The 13,576-nt window shown below is 54.3% G+C and overlaps 1 protein-coding gene across 1 annotated transcript; it reads right to left on the bottom strand.

Annotated features, from left to right (window-relative positions):
- Nucleotides 1-70: 70 nt before the first annotated feature.
- nif3l1 (NIF3 NGG1 interacting factor 3-like 1 (S. cerevisiae)) lies at nucleotides 71-3,596 on the bottom strand (the record flags this gene model as incomplete). Its single annotated transcript, XM_080184635.1, is given in 6 exon segments — nucleotides 71-209; nucleotides 363-477; nucleotides 974-1,133; nucleotides 3,147-3,244; nucleotides 3,282-3,489; nucleotides 3,492-3,596. Coding segments are annotated over 6 exon segments (814 nt in total), but the record flags the coding sequence as incomplete, so codon positions are not given.
- Nucleotides 3,597-13,576: the final 9,980 nt, after the last annotated feature.

Below are 13,576 nucleotides of genomic sequence, written 5' to 3'. Positions count from 1 at the left end.
GGGAAGGGGGAAGAGGTTCTGGGGTTACCCAATGACGCCCCCTCCCCGATGGGGTGAAGGTGACCCTTACCCAGGGTCCGGCCGGCCCCCAGCGCCAGGCGGACATGTTCCAGTTTGAGGTGACCTTTCACCCTCTCGATCAGCGTTGCCGTGGAGATTGTCTGACCCAGGGAGCAGAGACGGCCCAATCCGGTGCCCGGGAGCGGAGGCTGCCAAAGGTGAAAGGTCACAGGGTCAGAGTTAGGACCAGCCACACACCCACCCCCGCCCCCTCCCCCTCCCCCGAGGCTGCCCCAACCTCCACCCCTCCCCCACCCCGTCACCCTGAGGCTGCTCCCCCCTCCCCCAAACCGCCAGCCTACCTTCTGGAGCTCCACCACCTCCGGTCCGGACAGCAGACCCTCGAGCGAGGCGAGGAGCCTCATCACCTCCACCAGACCCTCCCGGGAGCAGGTCACCGAGAGACGGGAACCGGAGCTGTGAGCGGCACAAGGAAACAGAACGGGGGAGGGGGGGGGGGGGGGGGGGGGGGGAGGGGAGAGAGGGGGTTAGAAATCCTGAGGAGCGACACACCCCACAAACCACCCGTTCCCTGAACGGTTCCAGCTCCCCGGCTCAATGGGGAGAAGAGAGACCGGGCCTCAAATAGGCTCCGAGCCTCGAAACCCCGTTCCTCTGGCCTCTCCCCCATCCCCCTCGAACCATCCCCAACTCCTCTCCCTCCCCCTCGAACCATCCCTGACTCCTCTCCCTCCCCCTCGAACCATCCCTGACTCCTCTCCCCTCCCCCATCCCCCTCGAACCATCCCTAACTCCTCTCCCTCCCCCTTGAACCATCCCTAACTCCTCTCGCCTCCCCCTTCTCCCCCGCTCCCTCTCACCCTGCCCCCCTCCCTCCCGGCTCCCCATCTCCCTCCCTCCCTCCCTCCCCACTCCACCTCCCAGACTGAGGCAGCGAGTGAGAATGCAGTACCTGAGAGGGAGCAGTGTGACGTACACTCCATCCAGAGACTCAAGATCCTTCAGAAAGGAAGTCTCAAAACCATCCCGGAGAGTGACCTCCAACCGATGGGATCCCGGATTCGGCAAAGAATCACCCACTGACATCGAGAGGGGAACCGTGGAGCACTCACCTGTCCCAGAGAGAGAGAGGGAGAGAGAGAGAGGGAGCTTTACTCTGTATCTAACCCCGTGCTGTACCTGTCCTGGGAGTGTTTGATGGGGGGACAGTGTAGAGGGAGCTTTACTCTGTATCTAACCCCGTGCTGTACCTGTCCTGGGAGTGTTTGATGGGGGGACAGTGTAGAGGGAGCTTTACTCTGTATCTAACCCCGTGCTGTACCTGTCCTGGGAGTGTTTGATGGGGACAGTGTAGAGAGAGCTTTACTCTGTATCTAACCCCGTGCTGTACCTGTCCTGGGAGTGTTTGATGGGGGGACAGTGTAGAGTGAGCTTTACTCTGTATCTAACCCCGTGCTTTACCTGTCCTGGGAGTGTTTGATGGGGGGACAGTGTAGAGGGAGCTTTACTCTGTATCTAACCCCGTGCTGTACCTGTCCTGGGAGTGTTTGATGGGGACAGTGTAGAGGGAGCTTTACTCTGTATCTAACCCCGTGCTGTCCCTGTCCTGGGAGAGTTTGATGGGGGGACAGTGTAGAGGGAGCTTTACTCTGTATCTAACCCCGTGCTGTACCTGTCCTGGGAGTGTTTGATGGGGGGACAGTGTAGAGGGAGCTTTACTCTGTATCTAACCCCGTGCTGTACTTGTCCTGGGAGTGTTTGATGGGGGGGACAGTGTAGAGGGAGCTTTACTCTGTATCTAACCCCGTGCTGTACCTGTCCTGGGAGTGTTTGATGGGGGACAGTGTAGAGGGAGCTTTACTCTGTATCTAACCCCGTGCTGTACTTGTCCTGGGAGTGTTTGATGGGGACAGTGTAGAGGGAGCTTTACTCTGTATCTAACCCCGTGCTGTCCCTGTCCTGGGAGAGTTTGATGGGGGGACAGTGTAGAGGGAGCTTTACTCTGTATCTAACCCCGTGCTGTACTTGTCCTGGGAGTGTTTGATGGGGGGGACAGTGTAGAGGGAGCTTTACTCTGTATCTAACCCCATGCTGTACCTGTCCTGGGAGTGTTTGGTGGGGGACAGTGTAGAGGGAGCTTTACTCTGTATCTAACCCCGTGCTGTACCTGTCCTGGGAGTGTTTGATGGGGACAGTGTAGAGGGAGCTTTACTCTGTATCTAACCCCGTGCTGTACCTGTCCTGGGAGTGTTTGATGGGGGGACAGTGTAGAGGGAGCTTTACTCTGTATCTAACCCCGTGCTGTACCTGTCCTGGGAATGTTTGATGGGGGGACAGTGTAGAGGGAGCTTTACTCTGTATCTAACCCCGTGCTGTACCTGTCCTGGGAGTGTTTGATGGGGGGACAGTGTAGAGGGAGCTTTACTCTGTATCTAACCCCGTGCTGTACCTGTCCTGGGAGTGTTTGATGGGGGACAGTGTAGAGGGAGCTTTACTCTGTATCTAACCCCGTGCTGTACCTGTCCTGGGAGTGTTTGATGGGGGGGACAGTGTAGAGGGAGCTTTACTCTATATCTAACCCCGTGCTGTACCTGTCCTGGGAGTGTTTGATGGGGGGACAGTGTAGAGGGAGCTTTACTCTGTATCTAACCCCGTGCTGTACCTGTCCTGGGAGTGTTTGATGGGGGGACAGTGTAGAGGGAGCTTTACTCTGTATCTAACCCCGTGCTGTACCTGTCCTGGGAGTGTTTGATGGGGGGACAGTGTAGAGGGAGCTTTACTCTGTATCTAACCCCGTGCTGTACCTGTCCTGGGAGTGTTTGATGGGGGGACAGTGTAGAGGGAGCTTTACTCTGTATCTAACCCCGTGCTGTACCTGTCCTGGGAGTGTTTGATGGGGGGACAGTGTAGAGGGAGCTTTACTCTGTATCTAACCCCGTGCTGTACCTGTCCTGGGAGTGTTTGATGGGGGACAGTGTAGAGGGAGCTTTACTCTGTATCTAACCCCGTGCTGTACCTGTCCTGGGAGTGTTTGATGGGGGGACAGTGTAGAGGGAGCTTTACTCTGTATCTAACCTTGTCTCTGTCTGGGGTTTGGTAGATGGGGGGGGATTGAGTTGACTTACCGAGTCCTTTAGCCAGCCAATCATTGACTCCAGAGGGCGAGGCGTCCATGGCGGTGTGCGGTGAGTAGATGGCCACCCGGTTCTCCAGGGAACGGACCGAGTAAGATGGCCACCCGTTCTCCAGGGAACGGACCAACGATCCGCTCCTTCCAACTGGCCATGGTGAGCCGGGTGGGGGGCGGAAGAGCGGGGGTGGTAGGACACAACGAGGTCCCGCGGACCCTCAGCGCCTCCTCCAGGACTCCCTCGGTCAGGTCGTTGGTCAGCAGGACGGTGCGGACCTGGTGTGGGGGCGTGGGCTCCACCAGGAGACCCACATTGTCCCAGCTCTGGGCCAGTGCTGGGGAGCCAGGCCCTCCAGAGCTGAGAGCACCCCGGGCAGCTCCATCAGGGCTCGCGTGGACTGTCCCAGGAGACACAGCCCCCTGGACAGGAACATCCAAGGTGGACCCGCCCAGAGAGAGATCCGGATCTGAGAGAGAGACACAGAGAGACAGAGAGAGTTACTGCACCAAGGAGGGGAATCCAACATGGGGGCAGTGTTTTCACACCCCAACCTCACTCCCTCAACCTCCAACCATTTCCCCCTCTAGCCCCAGTCGCCATATTGCCGTGAGGTCATCAAACGCCCCGCCCACCACCTCCACCATGTTGCTGTGACGTCCCGAAGGGAACGCCCCCTCCGCCATGCTGCTGCGAGATCCCCGAAGGGAACGCCCCCTCCGCCATGCTGCTGCGACGTCCCCGAAGGGAACGCCCCCTCCGCCATGCTGCTGCGAGATCACCGAAGGGAACGCCCCCTCCGCCATGCTGCTGCGAGATCACCGAAAGGGAACGCCCCCTCCGCCATGCTGCTGCGAGATCACCGAAGGGAACGCCCCCTCCGCCATGCTGCTGCGACGTCCCCGAAGGGAACGCCCCCTCCGCCATGCTGCTGCGAGATCACCGAAAGGAACGCCCCCTCCGCCATGCTGCTGCGAGATCACCGAAAGGAACGCCCCCTCCGCCATGCTGCTGCGACGTCCCCGAAGGGAACGCCCCCTCCGCCATGCTGCTGCGAGATCACCGAAGGGAACGCCCCCTCCGCCATGCTGCTGCGACGTCACCGAAGGAACGCCCCCTCCGCCATGCTGCTGCGACGTCCCCGAAGGGAACGCCCCTCCGCCATGCTGCTGCGAGATCCCCGAAAGGGAACGCCCCCTCCGCCATGCTGCTGCGAGATCACCGAAAGGGAACGCCCCCTCCGCCATGTTGCTGCGAGATCACCGAAAGGGAACGCCCCCTCCGCCATGCTGCTGCGAGATCACCGAAGGGAACCGCCCCTCCGCCATGCTGCTGCGACGTCCCCGAAGGGAACGCCCCCTCCGCCATGCTGCTGCGAGATCACCGAAGGGAACGCCCCCTCCGCCATGCTGCTGCGAGATCACCGAAAGGAACGCCCCCTCCGCCATGCTGCTGCGACGTCCCCGAAGGGAACGCCCCCTCCGCCATGCTGCTGCGAGATCACCGAAGGGAACGCCCCCTCCGCCATGCTGCTGCGACGTCCCCGAAGGGAACGCCCCCTCCGCCATGCTGCTGCGACGTCCCGAAGGGAACGCCCCCTCCGCCATGCTGCTGCGAGATCACCGAAAGGGAACGCCCCCTCCGCCATGCTGCTGTGACGTCCCCGAAGGGAACGCCCCCTCCGCCATGCTGCTGCGAGGTCCCCGAAGGGAACGCCCCCTCCGCCATGCTGCTGCGCGATCCCCGAAGGGAACGCCCCCTCCGCCATGCTGCTGCGACGTCCCCGAAGGGAACGCCCCCTCCGCCATGCTGCTGCGAGATCACCGAAAGGGAACGCCCCCTCCGCCATGCTGCTGTGACGTCCCCGAAGGAACGCCCCCTCCGCCATGCTGCTGCGAGGTCCCCGAAGGGAACGCCCCCTCCGCCATGCTGCTGCGCGATCCCCGAAGGGAACGCCCCCTCCGCCATGCTGCTGCGAGATCACCGAAAGGGAACGCCCCCTCCGCCATGCTGCTGCGACGTCCCCGAAGGGAACGCCCCCCTCCGCCATGCTGCTGCGACGTCCCCGAAGGAACGCCCCCTCCGCCATGTTGCCGTGAGGTCACGCCCCCCGTTCCTTTGTGTTGAATAATAATGGGGAATGCGCTGGGGGGGAGGGGAGCCACTAATCAGAACTGCGCATGTGCCGAACTCCCGCTGTTTGCCCCGCCCCCTATCAGACCCCGCCCCCCCGCTGGGTTCCCCCCCCCATTGCTCCCAATCCCCCCTCCCCCCCCCGGACACCCCCCCCAATCCTCTAAAACCCCCCCCCAATCCTTCTAAACCCCCCCCCAATCCTTCTAAACACCCCCCCAATCCTTCTAAACCCCCCCCCAATCCTTCTAAACCCCCCCCAATCCTTCTAAAACCCCCCCCCAATCCTTCTAAACCCCCCAATCCTTCTAAACACCCCCCCAATCCTTCTAAACCCCCCCCCAATCCTTCTAAACACCCCCCCAATCCTTCTAAACCCCCCCAATCCTTCTAAACACCCCCCCAATCCTTCTAAACACACCCCCCAATCCTTCTAAACCCCCCCCCAATCCTCTAAACACCCCCCCAATCCTTCTAAACACCCCCCCATCCTTCTAAACCCCCCCCCAATCCTTCTAAACACCCCCCCAATCCTTCTAAACACCCCCCCATCCTTCTAAACACCCCCCCAATCCTTCTAAACCCCCCCCAATCCTTCTAAACCCCCCCCCAACCTTCTAAACCCCCCCCAATCCTTCTAACCCCCCCAATCCTTCTAACCCCCCCAATCCTTCTAAACCCCCCCCAATCCTTCTAAACACCCCCCCAATCCTTCTAAACACCCCCCAATCCTTCACCCCCCCCATCCTTCTAAACACCCCCCCAATCCTTCTAAACACCCCCCCAATCCTTCTAAACACCCCCCAATCCTTCTAAACACCCCCCCAATCCTTCTAAACACCCCCCAATCCTTCTACCCCCCCCAATCCTTCTAAACACCCCCCAATCCTTCTAAACACCCCCCAATCCTTCTAAACCCCCCCCCAATCCTTCTAAACACCCCCCCAATCCTTCTAAACACCCCCCCAATCCTTCTAAACCCCCCCCCAATCCTTCTAAACACCCCCCCAATCCTTCTAACACCCCCCCAATCCTTCTAAACCCCCCCAATCCTCTAAACACCCCCCCAATCCTTCTAAACCCCCCCCAATCCTTCTAAACCCCCCCCAATCCTTCTAAACCCCCCCCAATCCTTCTAAACCCCCCCCAATCCTTCTAAACACCCCCCCCAATCCTTCTAAACACCCCCCCAATCCTTCTAAACCCCCCCCCCAATCCTTCTAAACCCCCCCCAATCCTTCTAAACCCCCCCCCAATCCTTCTAAACCCCCCCAATCCTTCTAAACCCCCCCCCAATCCTTCTAAACCCCCCAATCCTTCTAAACCCCCCCCAATCCTTCTAAACCCCCCCCCAATCCTTCTAAACCCCCCCCAATCCTTCTAAACACCCCCCAATCCTTCTAAACCCCCCCCCAATCCTTCTAAACCCCCCCAATCCTTCTAAACACCCCCCCAATCCTTCTAACCCCCCAATCCTTCTAACCCCCCCCACAATCTCTCACCCCCCAAACCCTCCCCCTCCCCCCAAACCCTCCCCCAGCCCCCTCCCCCCCCCCCCAAACCCTCCCCCAGCCCCCTCCCCCCAAACCCCCCCCAAAACTCACTCCAGTTTCTGCCTCACTTCACAGTCTGTAAGAAACAAACTTTCCCCCAATATCCCTATTGCTGATTCCCCCCCAAAACCCTCCCCCTCCCCCCAAACCTCCCCCCCTCCCCCAAACCTCCCCCCCCAAACCTCCCCCCCTCCCCCCTCCCCCTCCCCCAAAACCCCCCCCTCCCCCCAAACCCAACCCCCCCGCCCTTTAACTTATAACTATGAAAAAGCTTCCAGCTGTTCTCCTTATCTCTGCCCCCCCCCCCATGTCATAATAAACCCCTCTCAGGGTGACCCTCAGCCCCCCACCTTCCCAGGGGAACAATCCCAGTTTATCCAAACTTCCCGACAGCTGTCCCCCCCTCTAATCCCGGACAGAATCGGGCCCAATATTCCTGTCCTCTCTCTGAAGCCTCCACCTTGTTCTCCTCGTGTGGGGAATAGAATTAGACAAAAAACCAACATTTTATATCATTGGAACATCGTTCGCCCAACTTTACACTCGATGGGGCAGCGGATAAAGGTAAACGTGACACATGCTTTCTTCACCACCTTCTCCATGTGCGCTGCCACTGTGAATGTTCTGTGGATCCGCACCCCCAGATGTCTCTCTCTCTTTCCCTGTCCATGCTACTGATGGTTCTGCCCTTTATTTTTAGCTCCCACCTGAATTGGGTCGATCGAAAGGTGTCATGTTGCAATGGGCAGGATCTGCACCCACATTTCCAGCTGATGCATACCTTGCTGCCTTCTCTGGCCATCTGCATTGCTAGCCGCAACTCCAGTCAGCTTCACATGGTACAAAACTCGCTGGTCCCACCAGCTATGTTTTACTCCCAACTCATTTATATATCGAATGACCTGGGATTGATGTTGGATCGATTCCATAAACTAGGCTTGTACTCGTTAGAGTTTAGAAGAATGAGGGGAGATCTCATTGAGACGTATAAGATGATGAATGGGATGGATAGGATAGAGGTGGAGAGACTCTTCCTGCTCAGAAAGGACAGTAGGACTAGGGGGCACAGCCTCAAGATAAAGGGGGGGCGGTTTAGAACGGAGTTGAGGAGGAACTTCTTCACTCAAAGGGTGGTGAATCTCTGGAATTCTCTGCCCGTTGAAGTGGTGGAGGCTGCCTCGCTAAATATTTTTAAGACGCGGGTTGATGGGTTTTTGATAAGAGAGGGGATTAAGGGTTATGGGGAGAGGGCGGGAAAGTGGAACTGAGCAGCGACAGATCAGCCATGATCTTATTGAATGGTGGGGCAGGCTCGAAGGGCTAGATGGCCTACTCCTGCTCCTATTTCTTATGTTCTTATGTTTTTATCACCGGGGATATACCGAGTCCTTGAGTCCATAATCTGGGCCATCGTAGAACTGTAAAAGTTACTACCAGACTCCCCCCAGCCTCCACATCACGCTCCTGAACCTCAGCGAATACAATCCGAACCAATTCAATCTCCCCCTCCATTAAACGGGGGCTACTCAGTAGAGGAATTGAGAGAGAACTGAACTGTGTCATGTCACTTTACCAGGGAAATATTTTAAATTGTCACGATACAAAAGAAACGATTCACGAACCAGTGAAGATGAGGTGATAATTTGAGAATGTTTTGCATTTCACTGCCTTGGTGTGTTCTGGTTATTTTCCCTTGGAATGTATGAGGTTTAGGGGTGATTTTGTACAATCTGTAAAAACGAGGGAGATAGATCAGTTGGATAGTCAACATTTTTCCCAAAAGTAGGGGAATCTAAAACGAGAGGGCATGCGTTTAAAGTGAGAGCGTAAAGGTACAAAATGTTACAGAGGAGCATTTTTTTGCAGTCAGAGGGTGGTGAGTGCCTGGAACGATCGGCCAGTGATAGTCATGGAGCGGGCCACTATCTCCCCCCACCACCCCCCCAACACCTTTAAAAGAAGGCCACATTTTCTTTTCCTTTTAAAAAGTATTTGGGCAATTTCATAGAACATAGAAAACTTTGGCCCACAAGCTGCACTGATCATATCCCTACCTACCAGGCCTATCTATAACCCTCAATCCAATTAAATCCCATGTACTCATCCACAAGTCTATTAAATCGCGAGGGGGATTGAATATAAAAGTAGGGAGGTCTTGCTGCAACTGTACAGGGCATTGGTGAGGCCGCAGCTGGAGTACTGTGTGCAGTTTTGGGCGCCGCACTTACGCAAGGATATTTTGGCCTTGGAGGGAGTGCAGAGGAGGTTTACTAGGCTGATACCGGAGTTGAGGGGGTTGAGCTATGAGGAGAGGCTGAATAAACTAGGCTTGTACTCGTTAGAGTTTAGAAGGATGAGGGGAGATCTCATTGAGACGTATAAGATGATGAATGGGATGGATAGGATAGAGGTGGAGAGACTCTTCCCGCTCAGAAAGGATAATAGGACTAGGGGGCACAGCCTCAAGATAAAGGGGAGGCGGTTTAGAACGGAGTTGAGGAACTTCTTCACTCAAAGGGTGGTGAATCTCTGGAATTCTCTGCCTGTTGAAGTGGTGGAGGCTGCCTCGCTAAATATATTTAAGACGCGGGTTGATGGGTTTTTGATAAGCGAGGGGATTAAGGGTTATGGGGAGAGGGCGGGAATGTGGAACTGAGCCACGACAGATCAGCCATGATCTTATTGAATGGCGGGGCAGGCTCGAAGGGCTAGATGGCCTACTCCTGCTCCTATTCCTTATGTTCTTATGTTCTTAAAAGACCCCGACGAGTTCACTTCCACCACCACCAACGGCAGCCGATTCCACTCACCCACAACCGTATGAGTGAAAAACTTACCCCTGACATCTCCTCTCTACCTACTCCCCAGCACCTTCAACCTGTGTCCTCTCGTAGAGACCATTTCAGCCCTGGGAAATAGCCTCTGAGAATCCACCCGATCAATACCTCTTATAAACCTCTATCAGGTCACCCCCTCATCCTTCGTCTCTCCAAGGAGAAAAGACCGAGCTTCCTCAACCTATCGTCATGAGGCACGATAAGTCATGAGATGGATAGAAAGCTCGTGAACAGATGGAATGAAAATAGTTGGCATAAATAGTTGGGTAGGTCGTGCCTTACTAACCTTGAGTTTTTTGAGAAAGTGACCAAAGAGGTGGATGGGGGTAAGGCAGTTGACGTGGTATATATGGATTTTAGTAAGGCGTTTGATAAGGTTCACCATGGAAGGCTTCTGCAGAAAATGCAGATGTGTGGGATTGAGGGTGATTTAGTTAATTGGATCAGGAATTGGCTAGCGGATAGGAGACAGAGGGAGGTGGTTGATGGTAAATATTCATCATGGAGTTCAGTTACGAGTGGTGTGCCTCAGGGATCTGTTTTGGGGCCACTGCTGTTTGTAATTTTTATAAATGATCTGGATGAGGGTATAGTTGGGTGGATCAGTAAATTTGCTGATGACACCAAAGTCGGAGGAGTGGTAGATAGTGAGGAGGGGTGACATAGTTTACAGAGAGACTTGGACAGGTTGCAGAGCTGGGCCGAGAGGTGGCAGATGGAGTTTAATGCGGAAAAGTGTGAGGTAATTCACTTTGGCAGGAATAACAGATGTGTAGAGTATAGGGCTAACGGTAGGACTCTGAATAGTGTTGATGAACAGAGGGATCTAGGTGTATGTGTACATAGATCCCTGAAAGTTGGGAATCAAGTAGATAATCACGCAACATCGTGGGCCGAAGGGCCTGTTCTGCGCTGTAATGTTCTATGTTCTATAAGGTAGTTAGGAAGGCATACGGTATCTTGGTGTTTATTGGTAGGGGGATTGAATTTAGGATCCGCAATGTCATGTTGCAACTGTACACAACTCTGGTGCGGCCGCACTTGGAGTACTGTGTGCAGTTCTGGTCCCCACATTACAGGAAGGATGTGGAGGCTTTGGAGAGGGTGCAGAGGAGGTTTACCAGGATGTTGCCTGGTATGGAGGGGAGGTCCTATGAGGAGAGACTGAGGGATTTGGGGTTGTTTTCGTTAGAAAGAAGGCGGCTAAGAGGGGACCTTATTGAAACATATAAGATGATTAGAGGTTTAGATAGGGTGGACAGTGATAGCCTTTTTCCTCGGATGGAGAAAGCTAGCACGAGGGGGCATGGCTTTAAATTAAGGGGTGGTAGTTATAGGACGGATGTCAGGGGTAGGTTCTTTACCCAGAGGGTGAACATAAGAACATAAGAAATAGGAGCAGGAGTAGGCCATCCAGCCCTTCGAGCCTGCCCCACCATTCAATAAGATCATGGCTGATCTGTCGCTGCTCAGTTCCACTTTCCCGCCCTCTCCCCATAACCCTTAATCCCCTCTCTTATCAAGAACCCATCAACCCGCGTCTTAAAAATATTTAGCGAGGTGGGGAGGGATTGGAATGCCCTGCCTGCTGCAGTTGTAAATGCGCCTAGTTTGGGGGCATTTAAGAGATCCGTGGATAGGTTTATGGATGGAAAGGGATTGGTTTAGGTTAGAGGGTCATTGCTTTTTTAACTGGTCGGCGCAACATTGTGGGCCGAAGGGCCTGTTCTGCGCTGTAATGTTCTATGTTCTAAATGGCTGTATTTTCCTTATTGGCAGTCAGTGACTAGTGGGGTTCATCAGGGATCTGTGCTGGTACCCCGACTGTGATTGGCAGATGCCAGCGCTGGACTGGGGTTATACCGTAAGAAGTCTCACAACACCAGACTTCTTGGAACTACATTCAACAGGACTCTAACAGCCGAGCTGCACCCTCTGCCTCCGATTCATACTGACCAATTCATATTGCTGTTGCTGATGGCCCAGTGTTACCTGCTGGATTGATGGTAAATCCAGTCCATGTGAGCATAAAAGAGTTTGTCCCTGTAGTGCAGAATGGGCCCAGACTCAACAAGGAGGGTTTGGTGCTCAGAATAATGACAGTCTTATTGGCCAGATGCAGCAGCAGAAATTAACTTGTTGAGCGTGAGTTCAGGAACAAAACCACCAAACTGCGGATGCTGGAATCTGAAACAACAATAAAATAAAATGTTGGACAATCTCAGCCGGTTTGCAGCATCTGTGGGGAGAGAATAGAACTCTGACCGAGTGTAATCCAGTAGGTAAAAGGCGAGAGTACGAGGGTTTGCCGTGAATGCCATGAGACGGATAGAAAGCTGGTTAGCTGATGGGAAGAAGTGAGTTCGCATAGATGGGTGCTATTTTCTGATTGGCGGTCAGTGACAAGTGGGGCTGATCTGGGATTTGTGATTATACCTCAACTGGGCTCTGGAGATGCTTGCGTTGGATTGGGGTGGGCACGATAAGAAGTTTCACAACAATAACTCCATGTCCAACAGGTTTATTCGAATCACAAACTTTCGGATCGCTGCCACTCCACCAAGTGACCCATCTCAGAAGCTTGTGAGTACAAGTATACCTGCCGGATTTTAACCTGGCGTTGGAATACTTCTTATTGTGCGTACCCAAATGTTCACATTAAAAATTGATGAATGGGAAGAGGGAACTGACTGTATTATATCCAAATTGCAGATGATACAGGGTAGGAGAGGAGTGAGCTGTGAGGACGATACAACAATGCCTCAGTGTGGCTGGGGTAAGCTGAGTGTGTGGTAATATGCCAGATATAGTGGGACAGACAGGGGCGACCCAGGTATCGCTCCCACCCAGCAAGCCGCGTATTTGATTTCCTCCGGGCTGGGTGATGGTTTACCATTTACATATAAATTTAAGAGTTGGCAGACCCAATCCTCGTCCGATCCGTATTTTGGCCAGAATACTGACGGTGCCCGGATTGGTTCTGCTGTCCATATAAAACAACAATATTTTATCATAACCGTTTTGTCCAGATTTCTCGTCTTCGTCCCATAGTCCCAATTTTGTAACTTCATACCTAATGGGCTATCTGGGGGTATTTCCTCCTCCTTATCCTTCCTCCTAGGTTCCCCGTCCCGTCTTCGGGACGACCTATTTCCCATGTTTAGTCTCCAGTAGTCGTCTTGAGTATGAATCACCCACACCCTCAGATCACACTGTCATAACCATGAAGTCAACAAGGTAGATAATAACTCTCTCCAGCCCGAATCCAAATTCCGAGAGAAATTTCTTACCTTGATCCGTGCACGGAGTTGTCTGACTTCTGCCTGTGTGTGTACCCCCTCCTGTCTACAAGTCCCCGTCACAGTCCTTCTCCCCTACTCATCTGTGTGATTTCCTTCCTAGGGTCCAGAATTATCTCAATCGAGTGGTTTCAGATCTCTCCACCCGGGGACCAAAACGGTGTTCCTAGGCATAAATATATACCAGACGCGTCTTATTTCACCGAGTTGGTCCCCCCCCGCGAGAGGTCCCCGTTATAATTCAGGATCCCGGACGAGCCCCCAAACTGTGCGAGATGTGGGCGGTTCCCTCTCTGAGGCCAGTCAGTTTGTATGGATTACACCCGAGCAACTGACCCAATCCTTGAGGGGGGGGGAACTCGATCGGCTTAGTTGTCACCGTTAGGTTTCAACCGACGAGCCCGTCCAAGGAGACACCTCTGGGGACACCGATCCCACTCCCCTTCCCCCCTTGCTCTTGAAATCAAAGACACGGCGGAGTTGTTCTACGTCAGTTTATTCAATCTTGCAAGAAAGGGTGCAGTCCCGCAGGTACACACACACACACACAATACATGATTATACCTTATATGCCTATGCAGTTTATCATACATCTCCCTTCCCTT

This window comes from Carcharhinus amblyrhynchos, unplaced genomic scaffold, assembly GCF_965287045.1.
Source record: "Carcharhinus amblyrhynchos unplaced genomic scaffold, sCarAmb.v2.hapA scaffold_843, whole genome shotgun sequence".
Classification (NCBI taxonomy): domain Eukaryota; kingdom Metazoa; phylum Chordata; class Chondrichthyes; order Carcharhiniformes; family Carcharhinidae; genus Carcharhinus; species Carcharhinus amblyrhynchos.
This window is presented reverse-complemented; position numbering and strand designations above follow the sequence as displayed.